Source organism: Pinus tabuliformis, chromosome 7, assembly GCF_031772625.1.
Source record: "Pinus tabuliformis cultivar Carrire ecotype Pingquan chromosome 7, CPIR1, whole genome shotgun sequence".
In the NCBI taxonomy this organism is placed as follows: domain Eukaryota; kingdom Viridiplantae; phylum Streptophyta; class Pinopsida; order Pinales; family Pinaceae; genus Pinus; species Pinus tabuliformis.
In genome coordinates this window covers 1621167618-1621191036 of record NC_142293.1, presented here as the reverse complement: position 1 = coordinate 1621191036, position 23419 = coordinate 1621167618, and the positions used below count along the sequence as shown (strand labels likewise).

Sequence of the window (23419 nt, the reverse complement as noted above, 5' to 3'; positions counted from 1 at the left end):
GTTTTGATGAGAAGTTGAGTGAGGATATATAGAGAAAATGATACCAAATAAATAGTGATTGGATTTTTTTCATAATTTAACTTTAATTTTTTGATATAGAATAAATTTTTTTTGATACAGAACAAAGAGAAACAAAGTTTGAATGACTTACACTTGCATTATTGAATGATTTATGGTGGTGCAATTTATAGTGGCATAGCATCAATGTGCTTACTTAGTAATAAGAGTGTTTCCATTTTCTCTAGTATGTCTTTTCTCCTCCAACTAAATAGTCTAATTGGTTACATTTTTGGGAAGAGACCGTGAAAAACAAATATCGACATCAAGCGTTGTAACATATTTCGATAGTGCATATTTCACTAATGGTGTAGGCAGTAGTGTGACAATCATACATCCTTTAAACTTAAGCAATACAAAATATTAAAATAATTCAAAGTGTCTAATACTCAAATAATTCATATGAAAATAATTCAAAGCAACTAATATTCAAATAATTGAAAAAAACTAATACTTAGTCAACTAAATAATCCATTTCCATATACACACTCCCATGACTTAAGTTAATGTAAAGTGCTTCAAGAGAATATGCACTTGGAACATAAGACATTGATTTTCCTACTTGATCTATAAAACATTAAAAACAAATTTAAATAATTTTAAATACAAATTTTCCTAAAATTTTAATTAAACAATTTATAAAAGAATTAAAATAAAAAAATAAATCAACTAAATTCCATATAAAGTAAAACTAATAAAATAAAATATTAGAAGTAACAATTCCTTCAGAACCTGAATGAAATAAGACAAAAACTAGGAGGGCGGAGGCGATTTTTGAGCTAGGGTTACAGGTTTGCAGAATTGTTCTCCATGGAGGGACGCAAAGGAGGGAGCTCCACTCCCTCCTACAAACAGGCAGTGACCAGCAGAGGTAAAAAACCGATAGAAGAAAATAGAGGTCCTTCAGATGTAAGGCAAAGAAACAGGGAAGAGGAGCAGGATGGCTCTAAATCGATGGAGAATAATAACACCACAGAAAGCAAGGAAGCGGACAAGGAACAGGGAACAAAAGACAAAGCACAAAAGGGACCATGCAAGCCCAAAACTACAATCACGCCCAGAGTAGTTTTGAATGATCCTGCTCTGTAGGCGCATAGGGACCATATGTAGACTTATGCAATCATTTGTAAATTCATGGGCTTATGGCCCACTAAAAAAGCTTTACAAACATGGATTAAATACCAATGGAAACCAAAAGGAAGCATAGAAGTAAATTTGGGGTTAAAGGGATTCTTTACTGTTGTTTGTGCAAATATTGAGGATAAGGACAGAGTGTTTGAAGGAGGGCCTACTTTTATGCAGCAACAAGCCTGTACATGCGACCATGGGTTATGAATTTTGTCCCAGAACGAAAAACTTTTACCTCAGTTCTAGTTTGGGTCAGACTCTACTCTCTACCTTTGGATTACTGACAACTGGAATCCTTATCTGCCATAGGAAACAAGCTAGGGCTTTTTTTCAAAGCCTCTGAGGCTACCAGAAGAGGAAAATACACATCCTTTGCAAGAATATGTGTGGAAATGGATCTTTCTGGAGCTTTGTCGAATGAGGTAATCTTGGAAGTATTTGATGAAGAATGGGTGCAAGCAGTGGATTATGAGCATATCCCATTCAGATGTCGTAAATGCCATGAGCATGGGCACCTATTCAGAGATTTCCCTCTCAGTAAAATGGAAAACAAGGGCAAATCAAACACCATGAAAGATTCTGAAAGCTTTCAAAAGGTGGTCCAGAAAGGAAAGGGAAGCAAAAGGGGATCGAAGAAAATTTAATCAAAAAAGCAACGAGCCAGTCAAAATAGGTTTCAAGCCCTAGAAGAGGAGGATGTGATAATGGAAGCAGATCAGGTCAAGGGAGACAGTCCAGTTGAGGAGGGGAATGGAAAAATGATGAGAAAACCCAAAACAACAATAAACAGAAAGGAGAAATGATGAGTGACACGGAACTAGAGATGGACCAGGAAATGACCCAGAGTGAGATGGAAATGGAGGACAATGAACTACAAGAGATTCTTGAAAAATAGAATCTAGATCTAGAAGGATTCTTGAAACAATGAACCAGGGAGGGAGTGGATTTGTTACCTCTATAAGAGTTCCATAGAGTTCAACAACTGTTTTTATGGAAAACTCAGACCAAAGGGCTGGAAAAGCAAGGGAAAAATGAAAGACAGGGTAGCGAAGGGGTGAAAGCTATGAAAACCACACCAGGATTAGCACCCAGAATCCCAGGAAAGAAACAAGGCTGGAAAAAGCAAAACGAACTGTTGATGGAATGTGGAAAGCTAATGATAGACTCAGGTAAGATGAAAGATCTATCCAGTTACTCCTTTACAAATCTTTAATAATGAAGTTCACTTCTTGGAATATAAGAGGTCTAGGTAGTAGAAGAAAACAAAGATTACTTAGTAATAGGATGAAACAAGCAGCTCTGGATGTGATCTTCATCCAGGAAACAAAATGTTCCATGCAAAAAATAAAAGAGATTCACAGCAAATGGCTCAATAAATTTGAGTTTCTGGAAGTCAAAGCAGAGAATACAGCAGGAGGAATTCTCACGCTTTGGAACCCCCAAAAAATTGACATCATAGATGCAGAGGCATCTAGAGACTATCTATCAGTGGTCATTCAACCAGTGGGAGATAAACAAATTCACCTGGCCACAAATGTGTACGGCCCTCAAAGATTGGATGGTAAACTCAAGCTTCTAGACTCCCTATAGGATCTTAGGGAAAGACATGCAAGAATCCATTGGATCTTAGGGGGCGATTTCAACATGATCAAATCGCTGTCAGAGAAAAAGGGGGTACCAGAATTCTGAACAAGGACTCTTGTGCATTTCAATCCTTCATAGACAATATGAAGCTAGTGGATATTGCAATGAACAATGGTACCTATACTTGGAACAATAAAAGAGGAGGAGTGTCTCAGGTGGCATCTAAATTAGACATATTCATAATCTTAGAAGATCTTATGATCAAGGATAAGGACATAGTTGCAAGAGTTCTCCCCTTTGGAGGCTCTGACCATTGGTCGGTGCAACTGGAAATTCAGGGCATTGGTACTCCCAGGAATCGACCTTTCAGATTTGAAAACATCTGGCTCTCCCACCTAGATTTCTGCAACAACATTACCATATGGTGGGCAGAAGATCTGAATATTCAAGGCACAAGAATGTTCCTTCTTCAAAAAAGACTCAAACATATCAAACTCCGGCTCAAGGAGTGGAACAAGAAGGAATTTGGCAACATTTTTGAAACAAAAAAATGGTTGAGGGAAAAATTGAAAAGCTCAACCAAACCTTTATCATGGATGGTTTTGATAAAGATATAAATGATCAGACAACTCTATATCATCAAGAATGGGAGAACTTATGTAAACAAGAGGAAATTTTCTGGCAGCAAAAATCCAGAGTTCAATGGCTAAAAGAAGGAGAACGAAATACTAAACTCTTCCACAGATCAACTATGGCGAATGGAGATCACAACATGATTTCTTCAATTAAGGACGAGGGAGGTAACCTTCTCAACTCTCATGAAGAAATACAAGAAGTACTGGTTTAGCACTTTCGGGGTATTTCACAAGAAATCGGCTCAGACAAAGATCAATACATCAGGATTATTTCAAGACATATACCTAAGCTGGTTTCCAGAGAAGAAAAATTCAACCTCAATAGACTAGTATTGAAAGAGGAGGTCAGTGAGGTCCTAAAAGAAATGCAAAATGGGAAGGCAACAGGCCCAGATGGATTTAATGTGGATTTCTTTAAAGCTTGCTGGAACATAGTGAAGCAGGACATTCTGGACGTAGTGGAAGACTCCAGGAGGGACAAAACTATATTGAAGGCTCTTAATACCACCTTTATATCCCTCATCCCTAAACAAGATGTGGCTCAAACTCCTGACAGGTTTAGACCCATTGCCTTATGCAATGTGGTCTACAAGATAATATCCAAAGTTGTGGCCAATAGACTCAAACCTCTTCTTCCCACCTTGGTGTTGGTTGAACAGTCTGGATATGTGGAAGGAAGACAAATCCTCGATAACATCATTCAAGCTCATGAGGTGGTGCACTCATTGTCAATCAATAGGAGAGTAGGAATGATCATGCAATTAGATATAGCAAAAGCTTATGATAAGCTGAATTGGAACTATATTAGAAAAGTTCTAACAACTTTTGGGTTTGATCATAACTGGATCAGATGGGTAATGGCCCTAGTTACTTCTCCCAGTTTTTCTATCCTTGTCAATGGTTCTCCCTCGGATAATTTTACTCCTTCAAGAGGCCTCAGGCAGGGAGATCCACTCTCTCCCTTTCTCTTCATACTCATGATGGAAGGACTGGGTCGAGTGATCAAGCATGATAAATTAGTTGGGGAGGTCAAGGGTATCCAACTTTCTGAAGATGGCCAGGCCTTAACTCATTAGCAATTTGTTGATGATACCATGCTGCAGGGTATCCCCACGGTCAAAGAAGCTCTAGCTTATAGGCAAATCCTGAGAGACTTTGCTATGGCTTCAGGTATGGAAGTTAATCTCTCCAAATCTAAGATTTTTTTCTTTAATACTCACATTACTATTCAAAGAAATATTTCCATAATTTTGGGCTTTCAAAGGGAGTCCCTCCCTTCAAAATATTTGGGAGTTCCTCTAACAGCCAAGTCTTTACACAAGAGCATCTGGGAGCTAGTGATTAACAAAATGCAAGATAAAATCAAGAAATGGACTACCAGATCTTTAAATTTGGCTGGTAGGTTAGTGTTAACCAAGGTGGTCCTATAATCAATCCCAGTCTTCATGCTATCTTCTCTTCCAGCACCAAAAGGAGTCCTGCAGCAACTTAGAACCATTCAAAGAGATTTTATTTGGGGCAAGGGGGAAGAACGAAAGAAACGAGCCTTGGTAGCATGGGAAAAAATCTGCAAACCTAAAATCTACGGTGGGCTAGGATTGGATGATCCTGAGATTCTAAGCAGGGTTTTGGGAGCTAAATTATCGTGGCAATGGGTTAAAGACCCAGAGGCTCAGTGGGCAACGATTTGGAAAGAAAAATATGCCAGCACTTGGCTAAAAAATGATCTCATAAGAATGTCAGGACATAGAAAGGGCTCATACCTTTGGAATAAGGCCTAGGCCAACAGGGACGTAGTCCAAGGAAACAACTTCTGGGAAATCAAAGATGGAAATCTAGCCCTATTTTGGGAGGACAGATGGCAACAAGAATCCATATTGTTCAAAGATGACTGGAGGGATCTCAAGGATGAAACAGAAACCAAAGGATTATCTAAAGTAAAATACTTTTGGGATCAAGCCAACAATAATGGAAAATGGAGAACCTCCAGAAACTTGGATTTCAGGGAGGACAGCCCCCTAAAATCTAAAGCAGGGACTCTACAAAAAATGTTAGACCAAAGGAAGATTCTAAAGTCAGAGGAGCAAGATCAGCTAAGATGGGGCTACAAGAATGAGGGGGCCTTTAATCTCAAGGAAGAAAAACTCATTCTCCTTGACCTGAACACACAAGCTTCGAACAATATTTGGCTTGAACTATGGAGACACCAAGGCTGGATGAAAATCAAACTTTTCATGTGGCTGGTTCAGCATAGGAAAATTCTAACCTAGGATAACATTAGGAAGAGGGGTATGCTGGGGCCTTCCAGATGTTAGCTCTGTGAAGCTCAAGAAGAAACTATGGAGCACCTTCTCAACAACTGCATTTTTACCTCCAGTTTGTGGGATTTTTTTGCCACCATTTTCTGCCAGACTGATAGAGACAAAAGGAATATCATCAACACCCTAAACAATTGGAGAAGAAACTTTTCAGAGAATGAAGTTCTTGGCTCAGCATGGGCCATCTTTCCAAGTTTCATCATCTGGAATGTTTGGAAAGAAAGGAACAACAGAATCTTCAAGAATGAAAAGAGGCCATCCCAACACATTTTTAAGCTGATCTTAAAACAACTCAAAGAAACTGTTGGCACCATTGTGAGAAATCTTCCTAAGAACCCTCCTTCTGTTGCTGATTTGAGAATTCTCTGTGATTTAGGTATGCAGGATCTTACTCCTCAGGGATTGGAAAGGAAAGTAATCTCCATGGTGTCTGAGCAAGATTTCTGGCATCCTCCCCCCAAGGGCTTTTTGAAATTCAACATTGATGGGGCTTCAAAAGGCAACCCGAGCACCGCTAGTTATGGAGGTGTGTTAAGGGATGAGAAAGGAAGTGTCCTTTGCATCTTCCACAGTCATTTAGGAAAAGCCACCGATAACATGGCAGAATTGATGGCTATGGAACAATGTTTAGATCTCCTGAAACAAGAAAACCGACAAAATGTGATAGTTGAGGCTGATTCTAAGCTTATCATCAACTTGATCAAAAGGATCAGCTGGGGAACCAAGCCAGAAAAAGTTTCAAAGAATTGGAGACTGATCCAGGGCTTTCAATGGATTTAGATTCACCTCTAGAGCCTTCGTACTGTCAGTTTTAAACATGTTCGAAGGTCGGTGAATAAAATGGCGGATCTTCTAGCTAATCAAGGTGTTATCAGCACACATAACAAGATTGTGTTGAACTGGCAAGAGATGCCTCCAAGAAAGATAAAAACGATCTGTCATGATCAGGCAGAAGAAGATAGTGTCGTGTTTTGAAGGAGAGCCCTGGAAATGGATCCCAAGTGATTTAGATAATCCATTTTGGAGCTAGTCGGATGGCTCTGATTCTGAGAAGTTGGGCAGTTTGGGGGGAGTCTCTTCTTCCCTCAATTCCGAAAGAAAAAACACTTCGGAAAGAAATCTCGGTGGCCGCAATACCATGAGCTTTCCATCCGGGTTCAGAATACCGGGTGGGGGACGGTTTTCCGGCGATCATGGGCCTCACGGGTGGAAAACGGTTTTTCCAATTTTGAAGCGATCACATACAGAGTGCAACACGCGGCGGTGGGGTCGGTTTGAAAACCGCCCTCATCGCACGCTAATTTTCGGAGACATTGGTTGGTGCGATATGATCGTTAGCCATTGGATCATCTGCAGTAGATCGATGGCTGGGAATGATCGAGCTAGTTGGTGGTCGGGTTGGGTAAGGGTCGCGCTTCTTACCGTTGCGAAATAGTCCTCTGCCATTGGATTGGGTATGCTGGATCAACGATGAAGATCAAAGGATCAGGTTGCTTGGTTGGTGGGAAATGCGCTTGTCCTCTATTTTTGGCAGATTGGAAAAGTGGGTGGGTGTCCTTAAGTCAAAGCCAGCTCAACATTCCTGTGAATTGATGGGACTCTCACTTTTGACTTCGGTTTAGTTCTTAGTTTTGGTTCCGCTTATAGTTTCCTTTTTGTTCAGCCTTGTATAACTTTTTTGAATTTAGAAGTTGGGTGTTTTGCCCATTTTCGGTTGGGTTTTTAGGTCCCTCCCTTGATCCACAACTCCTTGTGGATTGTTGTAATTTATGTATATCATTAATGAAATAGAAGGTCCTACTCTTGCTTTAGCAAAAAAAAAAACAATTCATTCAGAACCTTTATACTCATTGTTATTATGAAACTTACATTCCAAAATTATATTAAAATTTAAGAAATTACTATTTCTCTAATCACAAATCTAAACGTAATTATCTAAAATTTTAAAAATGGTTAGAATTACATCATGATCTAAATACATATTTAACATACCCTAAAATGGTGTACGAGAGAAATAATACATTGAATTCCCTACCCAATCTAAAAAACATTAAAATAAATACTAGTACATTGATTTTCTTACCTAATATAAAAAACATAAATAAATAAAATAAAGTTTGATTTTAAATTTTTATGATCTATAGTGATTTTGATCATGTCTTTTAGATTAATCACATCATAAGTTGTTGACCACCCTTTAATATGATTCATCTTCAAAATAACTAAATAAAATAAAATAAAATAAAATATTAAAAATAGCAATTCATTAAAAAACTTCATATTTACTATTATTATGAAATTTAAATTCCATAATTCTACTATTTCTCTAACAAATTTCACACTATTTACATAAAATTTTAAACATGGTTAGAATTACACCATAATCTAAATTCATATTTAACATACCCTAAAACCATTTAGTAAGGCAATAAGACATTGATTTTCCAACCTAATCTAAAAAAACATAAAAATATAAAAATTAAGTAATTTTAAATACAATTTTTCCTAAAAATTGGATTAGAAAATAGTTAAAGTAAAAAAATAAATCAAATAAATTCAATCTAAATTAATAAAATTAAATATTAAAAATAACAATTTATTAAAAACCTTCATACTCATTATTATTATGAAATTTAAATTTCAAACTTTTATTAAAATTAAAATTAAAGAAATATCTATTTCTCTAATCACAAATCTCACCATAATTACATAAAATTTTAAACATGATTAGAATTACACCATGATCTAGATTCATATTTAACAAACCCTAAAAATAATTCCTACTAATCTAAAAAAAATTAAATAATTTTAAATACAATTATTTCTAAAACTTTAGTGGAACAATTCATTTAAAAAAAAAATAAATAAATCAATTAAATTAAATTAAAATTAAAATTAATAAACCTAAATATAAAAAATAACAATTTATTAAAAACTAGTTAAGGTAAAAAAAATAAAACAACTAAATTCCATCTAAATTAAAATTAATAATTTAAATATAAAAAATAACAATTTATTAAGACTCATTGTTATTATCAAATTTAGTTTCAAAAATTCTATTAAAATTAAAGAAATGAATATTTCTCTAATTACAAATATCACACTAATTATATAAAATTTTAAACATGATTAGAATTACATTGTAATCTAAATTCATATTTAACATACTTTAAAATGGTGTAACAAAGTAATAAGGTATTAATTTTCCTACTTAATCTAAAAAAATATAAAAATTAAAAATTAAATAAATTTAAATACAAAATTTCCTAAAATTTTAGTTAAACAATTCATTAAAAAAAATAAAAAATAATAAATCAATTAAATTCAATCTAAATAAAAATTAATAAAATAAAATATTGAAAATGACAATTCATTAAAAACCTTCTTACTCATTGCTATTGTGAAATTTAAATTCCAAAATTCTACTAAAATTAAATAAATGACTATTTCTCTAATTATATTAAAATTAAATAAATGACTATTTCTCTCATCACAAATCTCATAGTAATTACATAAAATTTTAAATATGGTTAGAAATGACATTATGATCTAAATTCATCTATTAACATACCCTAAAACAAGGTAAGAAAGTAATAAGACATGGATTTTCCTATCTAATCTAAAAAAACATAAAAAAATTAAAAATTAAATAATTTTAAATATAAATTTTCTTAAAACATTAATTAAACCATTAAAAAAAACTCAACTAAAATCAAATTAATAAATTACATATTGAAAATAACAATTCAGTGAAAACCTTTTTACTCATGATTAATTTGAAATTTAAATTCCAAAAATCTATTAAAATTAAAGAAATAACTATTTTTCATGAAGTTTCACGAACACAACTGGTTGATGGTGAGCCTAGTCACAGGTCAAACTTGAAAGTTCACACCAAACTTAACCAAAAAAAAACCTTTTACTCTAACCACATATCTCAATAATTACTTAAAATTTTACACATGATTACAATTACACCATGATCTAAATTCATATATTAACATACATTAAAACCATGTAAAAGCAATAAGATATTGATTTTCCTACCTAATCTAAAAAACATAAAAGAATAAAAATTAAATAATTTTAAATACAATTTCTCCTTAAACTTTAGTTAAACAATTTTTAAAAATAATATTTAAAAATTATTTAAACAATTTTTAAAAATAATATTTAGAACTTCTTGACGAGAAGGAGTTCTAAACTCCTTTTCTACCCAGATCGTAGATCTATTTTAGAAAATATGGTGGCTCCTTTAACTTGATCAAACAGATCATCAATTCTTGGTAAAGGGTACTTATTTTTAACAATTAACTTGTTAAGCTATCGGTAACTGAAGCATATCCGTAGCATACCATCCTTTTTTCTTATGAACAACATAGGTGCCCCCTAAGGTGACACACTTGGGTGAATGTAGCCCTTATCCAATAGCTCTTGCAATTGCATTTTGAGTTCGGTTAACTTGGGTACACTCATTCGGTAAGGGGATTTTGAAATAGAGGTGGCCCCTTGTATTAATTGTATAGTGAAAACAATATCTCTTTTGGGTGGTAAGCCCAATATTTCTTCAGGAAATACATCTCCAAATTTCTGGATAATAGGTATGTACCTTAAAGTAGCTATTTTACCCTTGGAGTTTGTATAACCTACCTAGACAACATACACATGGCAGCCTTTCTGAATACATTTACTTAACTGATTGGAAATATTTGGACGCAGCTTAATAACTCTTTGAATTCCTTGAATTTCTTTTCTAGCACCCTCTTCAGAAAGGTAACTAATAGTATTATCTTTGAAATTAACCACTAACCAAATTTTTTCTAACCAATCCATTCCAATGAGTACATCGTAAGATCCTAAAGATAACATGTTTAAATTTACCCTTACTGGTTATCCAACTTTTTCTAATAGGCATTTTTCTACCTTAGCTGATACCCTATGCTTGGCCCTAGTGGCAAGTTGTACTAACCATGGAGTTTTAAATTTAGTAGAGTTCAAATGACATAACTCAACTATCTTAGGGCTAACATAACTTAAAGTTTCTCCTGGGTCAATTAGAATGGATACACGATGATTAACAATTTTACCTTCAAATTCTACCATGGAAGGTTGATATTAGGCTTGGTTGTCCTCTAAAGTTGCATTTATTCGGGGAATGCTTCTAGTCAAATCTCCAACTATGGAGCCTCTTGAACATTTTCTACTTTCCTGGCTCTAGCACGGTGGGGGAAGTGTTTGTAATAATAGGGTTACCCAAAACACCAACATTGCAATGGTGGCTTTTGTTGCTGACTACTCTCTGGTTTATCGAATGCTTCAGTGGATCGACTCTCAATAGTTTTCCTTGGCTTCATTTGATTTTTCCCTGAAACTCCATTTTGCGGATTTCTAAATATATTCTTGGAACTACCAGACTTAAAATTAGATGCATTTTTCTGTTCCTTTTTAGCTACCCAGCCTTTGCTACCTTCTCCTTTCTACTTCATTTGTTGATAGCATATTTTGGCCTTTTGTATAGCTTCGTCCATAGTTTTTGGGCTGTCAAATTCTATTCTCTCTTTCATAAAAGCTAGTAAGCTTCTAACAAAACGTTGCACCTTGGATTTTTCCTCCTGTATATAGGGTACATATCTTAGTAACGACGTGAATTTTGTCACAAAATCATCCATAGTTTGTTGTCCCAATATCAGGTCATGGAATTCTTTTTCCTTTTCATCATAAAATTGTTCAGTGAGATATCTATCTTTGAAATGTTTTTGGAATTTCTCCCATGACACTTCTTATTCATCTACTCCCCGAACCATTTTGACTTCCTCCCACCACAAGGGGGCTTTTCCCTGTAATTTGAAAATTGCTAGTCTGGTCTTTAAGTTGTCTTCATATTCATATATTTGGAAATACTTGTTCATGTTTATTAGCGAGGCTTCTGCAAATTCCTCCTTTTATCCATCGAAAGTAGGTGGTTTAATTTTTTTAAACTCCCCCTGTAGCTCAGTTTTTTTGTCTTTTACTCCCTTTTCCACCTATGATGTTTTCTGATCCTTCCTCCTTATTCATTTGGCTTCCATCCAATCCAAATTTTTACGCTTTTTGTTAGTGTTCCTCATTTCTGTTTTCATCTTTAGGACTAGGAGTGGGATGCATTTGATTTTTTTTTATCAGAAAGGCTCTTTAGGATCCTTTCTTTTTCAAGTCTCAGTGTTTCATTATTGGCTTGTAAATTTTCCATTTCGGTTCGGAGCTATTGTACAGTTTCTAATAACATTGCATCAACGTTATTGCGATGGCATTCTCCCAGTTGTACCCACACCTCTGGGTTGGCACCGATATGTGGTGTGTATTCTATTCTAGAGGCCATCCTTCTTGATGGTGTAGACAATGTTCCTCTACGTATATTATGATTCCCTCTATGCAAAATAAATGTTTTTTTAATAATTACTATCCATTGAGGCCAGTGTTGAAACCTGGCTCTGATACCACTTGTAACATGTCACCTTAAAACAATTAAAAAATTATATACCTTAATAAGAGTAAGATCTATGCATTCATGCAATTCATGAAGAGAGGGCTTATACATATCATTTCAATGTATCCCTTATGTTATACTTAAGTTTAGATTATTATTTAACTAGTTTTACAAGGTACATATCCATAATTGAATGTGTAGTCACATAACTTTATTGGCATCAATAAATATATCGTTATTAATTCTTGTACTATATCACAATGAGTAATTAATATACTTTTTTGACATGGCTTGGCATGAATGTATAATACCATGGGTTGTTTGTATGGTAGTCATATATTAAATTTCTATATTTGTTAATGAGGCATGGAGGCATTCATAACAGTTGGAATGTGGTGCTCCACCTTGCCACTTAGAATTGATTGTCCTAGCTTGCTATACTCTGCAACTGGACTTCTTGTCAAAGTGCCACCGCTACCTCATATGTGATGATAAACCTCCAGCTAGCTTCATGCTCTAGCAACAGATCTTGGAGTTCTCATTGAGAGGAATGTAAATCGTTGATTTACGAACCTTGCATCAGATGGTTCTGAGCTTCTCTAGATCCGTTAGGGTAACGAGATCTACCCCCACCTTCAGAACTTCATTCATTTCCCTCTTCATCTAGCCTAGAAATGCTCTACAATTTTTGGTTCTTTGTTTTGGGTTTTCATTTGTTCTTTGGCACCCTTATGTTGCAATATCACTGTTTATGGTCTACATGGCCGGTTGTGTTTTTTTCTCCTTCCATCACTGTGCATTCCAAGGTTTCTTCAAACCTGCCAGGTGAGACACTCAGGCATTTTTCAATGCCAGAGTCTTTGTCTTTTGATTTGTCTTCCTTTTCCATTAATAATTTAGCTCTGTCATGCTTATAGAAGTGGCTCTGTTAGCACGACTTCCATCAGTTTTTTAAGATGTTGCAGCCTCCTCTGCTTGACCGGCTCTAATCTAGGTTATGACTACACAACCCTTGAAGGATGACCTGTCTGCGGTTTATTTTCTGAAACATAATTTCGTATCTCCCAGTTAAGAAACACTGGTTGTCATATTTATAAGAAATCCTACTTCATTTTTGGGGTTTATTAACAATTCAATGTAAAGACTGTTTAAAAATCTTGATAATTGTTTCGCTTGGATAATATAGTCCCTTTTCTTAAAGTTATAAATCTGTCTTGGACTATTATTGTCTAGACTATGAATGAGATCTTTACCTTGCACTATTTTCCTTCAGCTAGTATGTTTAGCTTAATGGAAGTCATTTTCTTGTATATTGTCTTTATAGACTACAAAAATTTCATCAAAGGAGTAAATGGGGTTTTGTCTTTTTGCAATGTTTAACATTTTGTAGAGATGGGTAAGAGTTTCGCTTAATTTTGCATGTGAAATTGTTTGGTAACAGGATATTCTCTAGTTCTAGTTCAAATTCTCCTATTTCTAGCTTTAAAATTGAATTAGAGGTTCTGGGACTGTTTCGACCACGAGCCAACCCTCAGCATTGGAACTAACCCATTCCTATATAGCGGTTCTCTCGATTATCATGGAAATTACTACCAGCTTAACTACCTTACATATTTATTACAAATAAATCATTTATGTTGTTTGATTACGCATATAGATTGGCTATGGTTATACTATCTCCTGCTAATTTTTCGAATTTTTTATGGGTTACATAGTTTCATACAACATAGTACATTACTTCTTTATTTCTATATTGGTTCTCAAAGCGAACCCTACTGACGTAATACGATCAAGATTAATATTCCATGTAAATATAATTTTCATGATGATGGTGAAAGAATGTTCTTGTGTCTTCTTACCATTACTGTTAACAATAGGATTATCAAAAATGTTTAATTTCGCTACTTTAGTCCACTGCCTGTAATTTTCCTTTCTCATAATGCCGAAAATAAATTCTCATAATGCTAAAAGGATATGTTGTACATAAACCTACTCAAATAGTTATTGCATTTGCAATCATGATGAAGATTACAATGCCTAAACCTTTCAAAAGTGAATACCACATTTAAATCTCTGAATGAAGAATACGATGTATAAATTCTATTATATGTAGATATTGCATTTAAGTTTCAACATAAGAGATACAATGTATGGATTGTACCATATGTAACTATTGTATTTAAAATTCAAAGTGAAAGAGTACAATACATTATCTTTAACCTATATAGGTACTGCACTGGAATTTCAAACAAGGAGATTCCTACTTATATTCAAATTTTCCTTGTCATGATTACCAATCTAAACAGAGTAATAACTCACAACATTATACTCTATCATTAGAAATCATTATGCAAAATCTACAATCTTGATAATTCTAGTACTTATCTGCAATTTGTAAACTCTGTTGGGAAAAAATCCTCAGAAATGGCTACAACTCCCTTCCAAAAAGAATGGTCTTTGCAACCAGTTCTCCCCTCAAGCTCTCCCAAATTCTAGAAAACAAGTAGAGTGGAGAGGTTTTCTTTCCAGATTAATTATAGGCATCAGGGGCTCACTTAACCGAGCCTGAACTCACAATCGTGATATGGATTGAGCCTTCCACTGGTCCTTACCAACTCAGGAACCTGACTCTTGGGCAGCATATTGCCTCAACCCACAACTCTGTTATTACTTCTTTCTTTTTCATAAAATTCCCCCCCTTCTCCCTGGATTTTCCTTTTTAAAAGAAATCCTTTGGGATAAGGAATAATTGTTTTCTCCAACTGTCTAGAAGTTAGGAACTCTTGTGGTAATCCATGAGTTTTCCCTTTTCATATAACAAAAAGTATTCTTTTAACTACTAACCATTTATTTAAATAAAAAGTCTTTCTAATTCAATTAGGTCTTTAACTAACCTAAAAATATGTCAACCTCTACATAAGGTAATTAGCTAACAATTTTAACTTGTTTGTAAAAAGAAATAAAACCAAAATAACTGGGGGTGTTACAAAAGAGATAAAGGAGAAGCTACAAGTAGTGTGTGGAGTTGAGATGGGATTATATATTTGGGCATATGAATTGCCACAAAGGAGTGATGGTAACATTTTATACCTAAGATGATACTATGCTATTGTGTAAAGGGTTCATGATTGGTTGTACTCAACATCCCAAATGTTTTTATCCAGGTTATAAAAGTTTTATTTTTCCCAGGTGTTTTGTAAGCCCTATTGATCTAGGCCTACATGAATTAGAGTAATCATGTAGTGTGTATCCATCCTATGTATAGATAGGATGTGACATCAACTTGTGGAATGGACCATTTGAATAGGTACGAGGATGGTTGGTGTACTCGTATGCTAGCTTGATGTGGAATCAGAGAAGTTGAGTCTTTGATAAAAGGGGGGGAATGTGCGATGGATTGTTTTTTATATGAACATCAATAATCAATTTTACGTAGGAAGAAAATAAAGTTCAAGGATGAATCCCAAATGAAGAAAATAAGAATTTGATATCAGTGCACATAGAACCATGTACATGAACGTCATCCTACTAGACTAGCTGTTGGTTACCCATACATTTTGATGGATGGTTGTTCCTTATCGAGACATCAACATCTTGGTAATATTTATATCCTATAGGTATGATAAAATTATAGGTTAGACCAAACATAGATTTTGTTAATAAGGATATTCTTAAGATCATGTGTCGTAGAGAAGAGCATAATGATGAAGAGATCAACTAATGGATTACTAAGGAAAGTTAGGTGTTAAAGAGAATCCATTTCTCCATTAATGGGGAGTATTAGAGTTAACGAGATAAGTGTATTATTCCAATGCATTATTATTTCTATGCATTCTTCCAAATCATGAGTGTTATAATGTATTCTTCTAGAGAGTGTTGGTTTCCAATGTAAGCGTGAGTTTTAAACCCACTAAGGTGTCCTACTCATCCATTTGTAATTGGGTTTTATAGTTATTTGTTGTTCGTACTACCTATACCATGCTATAAATATGGATATTGTGGTGTAGAGGGACAACATCTAAAAAATCTCTCTTCAAGGGAGTTTAGATCTCATGTTTTGTTTATGTTTTTTATTCTCCTCTTTTGTTTTCTCTTGACCTATTTTCTTAACTAGTATCTTTGTCCTTAATTCTTTCTGTCAACAATAATGGGGAAAATAAAAACAATTAGTATAAGGGCCATGACAACAATCATCAAAGAGATTCATAATAAACAAATCATTTTATTTTCAAATTAGCTAGATAGATATTGTACATGTTATTTTGATTTATTATTAGAAGGTATTTTTTTCTCTTTTTGCCTCTTACTCAAACATAGACATATTCTTTATTCTTTAAACATACACAATGATCAACACTTACATTATAGAAGAATATAAATTATTAGTGTATCCCTCAAAATTTGGTGCTAGAGTGATGTAGACAACATACATTGTGACAAATGGTAGACAACAAAGATTGTAACAGATGGCCCTCACATACTAACTACTTCACAAGTATTTCTCTACTTTAACCCTCCCCTCATAGCTGATAGTGATAATATACATAGGAAATAAAAGTAATTTTAAAGTATATCTTAATGTCCATCAACCTATTGATATATATCCTTAGTCAGTGCTTAATGAATGCATTTCCTACAAGTGTTACAATTAAACATGAACATAACCTTCAAGTTGGGTAAAGGAATTTGATTTAATTCCTTCCAAAATCTATTTATGGTATTACTGAGATATTCACTTGTCTTGTGGAACTCAATCAGTGGGATGGTATTCATGACGAGTAATTTAGAAATATAAGAAATTTTTGTCTTTCTTCTATCATGGATTCATTCAATTCAATTGGTTGATTATGTAAAGGTATTTACTATGGGTGGTTTTGATGAGAAGTTGAGTGAGGATATATAGAGAAAATGATACCAAATAAATAGTGATTGGATTTTTTTCATAATTTAACTTCAATTTTTTGATATAAAATAAAGTTTTTTTGATACAAAACAAAGAGAAACAAAGTTTGAATGACTTACACTTGCATTGTTGAATGATTTATGGTGGTGCAATTTATAGTGGCATAACATCAATGTGCTTACTTAGTAATAATACTGTTTCCATTTTCTCTAGTATGTCTTTGTTCCTCCAACTAAATAGTCTAATTGGTTACATTTTTGGGAAGAGACCATGAAAAACAAATATCGACATCAAGCATTGTAACACATTTCGATAGTGCATATTTCACTAATGGTGTAGGCAATAGTGTGAAAATCATACATCCTTTAAACTTAAGCAATACAAAATATTAAAATAATTCAAAGTGTCTAATACTCAAATAATTCATGTGAAAATAATTTAAAGCAACTAATATTCAAATAATTGAAAGAAATTAATACTTAGTCAACTAAATAATCCATTTTCATATACACACTCCCATGACTTAAGTTAATGTAAAGTGCTTCAAGAAAATATGCACTTAGAACATAAAACATTGATTTTCCTACTTAACCTATAAAACATAAAAAAAATTAAATAATTTTAAATACAAATTTTCTTTTGATTAAACCATTTATAAAAAAAATTAAAATAAAAAAAATAAATCAACTAAATTCCATATAAAGTAAAATTAATAAAATAAAATATTAGAAGTAACAATTCATTCAGAACCTTTATACTCATTGTTATTATGAAACTTACATTCCAAAATTATATTAAAATTTAAGAAATTACTATTTCTCTAATCACAAATCTAAAAGTAATTATCTAAAATTTTAAACATGGCTAGAATTACATCATGATCTAAATACATATTTAACATGCCCTAAAATGGTGTACAAGAGAAATAATACATTGAATTCCCTCCCCAATCTAAAAAAACATTAAAATAAATACTAGTACATTGACTTTCTTACCTAATATAAAAAACATAAAAAAATAAAAATTAAATAACTTTAAATACAAAATTTCTTAAAATTTTGGTTAAACATGAGTTAAAATAAAAAAAAAAAAAAATGAAGCTTGATTTTATATAAAATAAAAAAATAAATAAAATGAAGCTTGATTTTATATTTTTGTGATCTATAGTGATTTTGATTATGTCTTTTAGATTAATCACATCATAAATTGTTGACCACCCTTTAATATGATTTATTTTCAAAATAACTAAATAAAATAAAATAAAATATTAAAAATAACAATTAATTAAAAACCTTCATATTTACTATTATTATGAAATTTAAATTCCATAATTGTACTATTTCTCTAACAAATTTCACACTAATTACATAAAATTTTAAACATGGTTAAAATTACACCATAATCTAAATTCATATTTAACATACCCTAAAACCATTTAGTAATGCAATAAGACATTGATTTTCCAACCTAATCTAAAAAACATAAAAATATAAAAATTAAATAATTTTAAATACAATTATTTCTAAAACTTGGATGGAACAGTTAGTTAAAAAGAAAAAGAAATTAAAATAAAAAATAAATCAAATAAATTCAATCTAAATTAAAATTAATAAACCTAAATATAAAAATGAACAATTTAGAAACTAGTTAAGTAAAAAAAATAAAACAACTAAATTCATCTAAATTAAAATTAATAATTTAAATATAAAAAAACAATTCATGAAGAGTCATTGTTATTATCAAATTTAAATTAAAAAAATTCTATTAAGATTAAATAAATGAATATTTCTCTAATTACAAATATCACAATAATTATATAAAATTTTAAACATGATTAGAATTACATAGTAATCTAAATTCATATTTAACATATCTTAAAATGTTGTACCAAAGTAATAAGGTATTTTTTCCTACTTAATCTAAAAAAATATAAAAATTAAAAATTAAATAAATTTAAATACAAAATTTCCTAAAATTTTAGTTAAACAATTCATTAAAAAAATTAATAACAATAAATCAATTAAATTCAATCTAATAACAAATCAACAAATGAATTCCTTTATTTACCTTTTTTAACTATTTCTAGAAATATTAATTAACTGTTTTAGTAGTTTGACCAGGATCATTAGTTCAAATTAGCCGTTAGCATTATAGCTGTTGGAGTCTCTGCACACTCTATTTAATCAAGGTAAGCCGGATTGGTTCTTCAACTTGTCCTGACGATGAACCACACTGGTTGGTAGCCGGATTGGTTCTTCAACTTGTCCTGACGATGAACCACACTGGTTGGTTCGAAACGCGTCGACAAAAGATTGGTTATGTGATTTTGCCGAAAACTATCTTAACAATGTTATGGATCACAGAAGTCTAAATTCCTTAATAAATTCAATCTAAATTAAAATTAATAAATTAAAATATTGAAAATGAAAATTCATTAAAAACTTTCATACTCATTGCTATTATGAAATTTAAATTCCAAAATTCTATTAAAATTAAATGACTATTTCTCTCACCATATTAAAATTAAATAAATGATTATTTCTCTCATTATATTAAAATTAAATAAATGACTATTTCTCTCATTATATTAAAATTAAATAAATGACTATTTCTCTCATTACAAATCTCATAGTAATTACATAAAATTTTAAATATGGTTAGAAATGACATTATGATCTGAATTCATATATTAACCTACCCTGAAGCAATGTAAGAAAGTAATAAGACATGTATTTTCCTATCTCATCTAAAAAAACATAAAAAAATTAAAAATTAAATAATTTTAAATATAAATTTTCTCAAAACATTAATTAAACCATTAAAAAAAACTCAATTAAATTCAAATTAATAAATTACATATTAAAAATAACAATTTATTGAAAACCTTTTTACTCATGGTTAATTTGAATTTTCAATTCCAAAATTCTATTAAAATTAAAAAAATAACTATTTTTCATCAAGTTCCACGAGCACAATTGGTTGATAATGAGCCTAGTCAAGGGTCAAACTTGAAAGATCACACCAAACTTAACCAAAAAAAATTCTTACTCTAATCACATATCTCAATAATTACATAAAATTTTAAACATGATTACAATTACACTAGGATCTAAATTCATATATTAACAAACATTAAAACCATATAAAAACAATAAGATATTGATTTTCCTACCTAATCTAAAAAATATAAAATAATAAAAATTAAATAATTTTAAATACAATTTTTCCTAAAACTTTAGTTAAACAATTTTTAAAAATAATATTTAAAAAAAAATCAAACAAATTCAATTTAAATTTAAATTAATAAATTAAATATTAAAAACAACAATTCATTAAAAACTTTCATACTTAAAATTTAAATTTCATTGTTATTATGAAATTTAAATTTCAAAATTATATTAAAAATAAACAAATAACTATTTCTCTAATCACAAATCTTACAATCAATGCATAAAATTTTAAACATGATTAGAATTACATCATGATCTAAATTCATATTTAAAATTTTAAATATGATTAGAATTATATCATGATCTAAATTCATATTTAAATATCATTAGATCTAAATTCATAACATATGATCTAAATTCATAACATAAAAATCGTTTAATGAGGTTACAATTTTGTTCACAAAATAGTAAAAATTTTGGGATTTTAGAAATTTTGAAAAATATGAGTTATAGTGATTAGACTTCAGAATTTTAAATACCAGGAATTTTTGGTAATACTCAATCTATTTCCAACACTATTAAAAAAACATATATATATTTTTAACCAAATTTCAACCAAAAATAACTTTCAAAATAAAATTATACACGAAAGCTTTACCATACCCTAAAAAGATGTACTAAATTTTAATCATAATCGGAATTACACCCTAATCTAAATTCATATTTAACATATCCTGAAAAGATGTACTAGATTTTAATCATATTCGGAATTACACCATAATCTAAATTCATATTTAACCTCCTCCTACGATGTGGTAGTTTGCCAAATTATGACATAACCTTAAAAGGATCATTACATAAGTAACATTAAAATCTAATTTCTTCGCTAAAATTTTAGAACAATATCGAACGGCTCCCAAACGTTTAACTGTCCATTTTGAATTTGAGGTTGGCCGAATCCGAATCCGAATCGACATGGTAGGATATATCATGGAAAATAAACAATGAAAGGATGCTTAACCGACAATGGTGTGTATTAAGCAGATGACACATGGCAGCCCGTGCCACCTCTTCAAATAACAGTAGACTACACTCGTGTCTGCACAGTATTGCTTTGGCCTGAGCCTTCGCCATGGCAGCACCGAACGTGTATATCCATTAACAGGAGGCACCACGACGTAGCGGATATCATTGTTGGTGACTATATATAAAATCAAGAAGTCGTGAGGGCGGTGAGAGTAGTTGAAACGATTACAAACTGAGTGTCTGTAACCTGTTATACCTAAGGCTGTAGTTGCTGGGGTGTGAAGAGAGGATCATCATGAGTCAGGGGCAGGCGAGGAGGGATGAAGCGCAAGATCAATTGCCGGAGCCCATAACATATGGAGACATATTCGACGTCAGCGGGAGTCTGGCGGCGCAGGCCATCACTCCGCAGGACGCAGCTCTCATGCAAAGCGCCGAGACGAGGGCGCTCGGCAAAACACTGAATTTAGGCGCCGCCGCAGTCATGCAGGCGGCGGCCGAGATGAACGAGAGCGCCGGCCTAGTGAACAGCCGGGCAGAAGACAGCGGTGTGGGTGAGCAGAGTGTCACTGTCGCCGAAGCCCAGCTGCCCGGTGTGAACGTCCTTACGGAAAGCGTAGCCGGGCAGGCCATTCGCTTCGCCATCCGCCCGGCGCCCGCAGATTATCCCACGGCGGCTACCGCGGACGTCACCATCGGAGAGGTACCTGGCACGTGCTAGAGTGGTGTTGGACTTATTTTAATTTGAGCGTCTCTTTATTGAATTTCATTGGCAACGTATTGTTATTTTCTCGTTGACAGGCATTGGAGGCGACTGCCATGAGAGCAGGTGATAAGCCTGTGGAACTAAGCGATGCAGTTGCAATCCAGGCAGCCGAGCGGCAAGCCACCGGGACTGGCGAGATCTCTAAAGGCGGCGTGGCCTCGGCGGCGCAGTCGGCGGCAGATGTTAACGCACGATTGCCGTACTCGATGAAAACGACCTTGGGAGACGTTCTTTCTGTAACTATCACCATACACTCTGCTTTACTATGACGTAGACCTGCAACTAATCTACAGTCTTTTACTCTAATAATCTACACTCTGCTTTAATATGATGTAGACTTACAATTGATCTACACTCTTCTAATATATTATTGGGATTATTTTTTGAGTTTTTATTTTTCTCTTAATGGTGCAGACTGCTACTGAAGACCTGCCTGTGGACAAGGCTGTTACAGCGGAGGACGCGAGGAGGATCAAAGAACTGGAAGCGAGTCACACCGAGACTGGGGAAGCTTATCCCGGTGGCGTCGGCGATGCCATGGAGGCTGCCGCGAAGGTCAATGAACAGGGTGGCATGGGGTTTCGGGCATGACCTGCATATCTGGATTTGTGAGATTTTGTTACGGCTTTGTGTAAATTTTCTTTAATCGAATAACTAATGATAGGTGCCGTTTATGACTATTGGAATAACTCACGGCGCCATTTTGAACCAGGTAATTGCTCCTCGGTAATAAGGTTTATGTTTTTCATACCTGCCTGTATTGTTTTCGTGTTTTTGGGAAGCTTTCTTGATATTTTTCTTGATAAAATTCATCGAGAATTTTCAAAAGTAAAAATGGCTGTATTTTGAATCCTATTTTGATGGTAGCGAAATATTAAAAATCATATATATATGTGTGTATGGTTTAGTTTTTAAAATAATAAAATGTTTTAATAACAATATTAATATTTTTCTTATTTAACTAATATTAAAATATTTCAATAATACTATTCATATATTTTTTAGTGATATGTAATTAATATTTATATTTATATTAATATTAAAATATTTCAAAAATAATATTAATGTAATATATTAAAATAAAATATTATTATATTAAAATAAAATATTAAAAATTTTTCGCGATGGTAAATAATATATTTTTTGTGGTATGCTTTAATTTTAAAATGATATTAATAATATTCATATGATATGTAAATTCAGAAAATAATATTAAAATAAAATATACTAAAATAAAATATTTAAATTTTTCGCGATATGCAAATAATATTGCATAATATCTATATTTTTTTGGTATGCTTTAATTTTGTGGTATGCTTTAATTTTTAAAATAATATTAATATTTTTTTGGTATTGTTTTAATTTT

General features: G+C 32.6%; 1 protein-coding gene across 1 annotated transcript; it reads left to right on the top strand.

The window, feature by feature from the left end:
* The first annotated feature begins 21436 nt into the window (after positions 1-21436).
* LOC149254441 (late embryogenesis abundant protein D-34-like) lies at positions 21437-22803 on the top strand. The gene is made up of 3 exons (XM_089460157.1): positions 21437-21990; positions 22089-22289; positions 22468-22803. Exons 1-3 carry the CDS (start codon positions 21583-21585, stop codon positions 22642-22644), a joined length of 786 nt encoding a protein of 261 aa, XP_089316283.1. The 5' UTR covers positions 21437-21582; the 3' UTR covers positions 22645-22803.
* Positions 22804-23419: the final 616 nt, after the last annotated feature.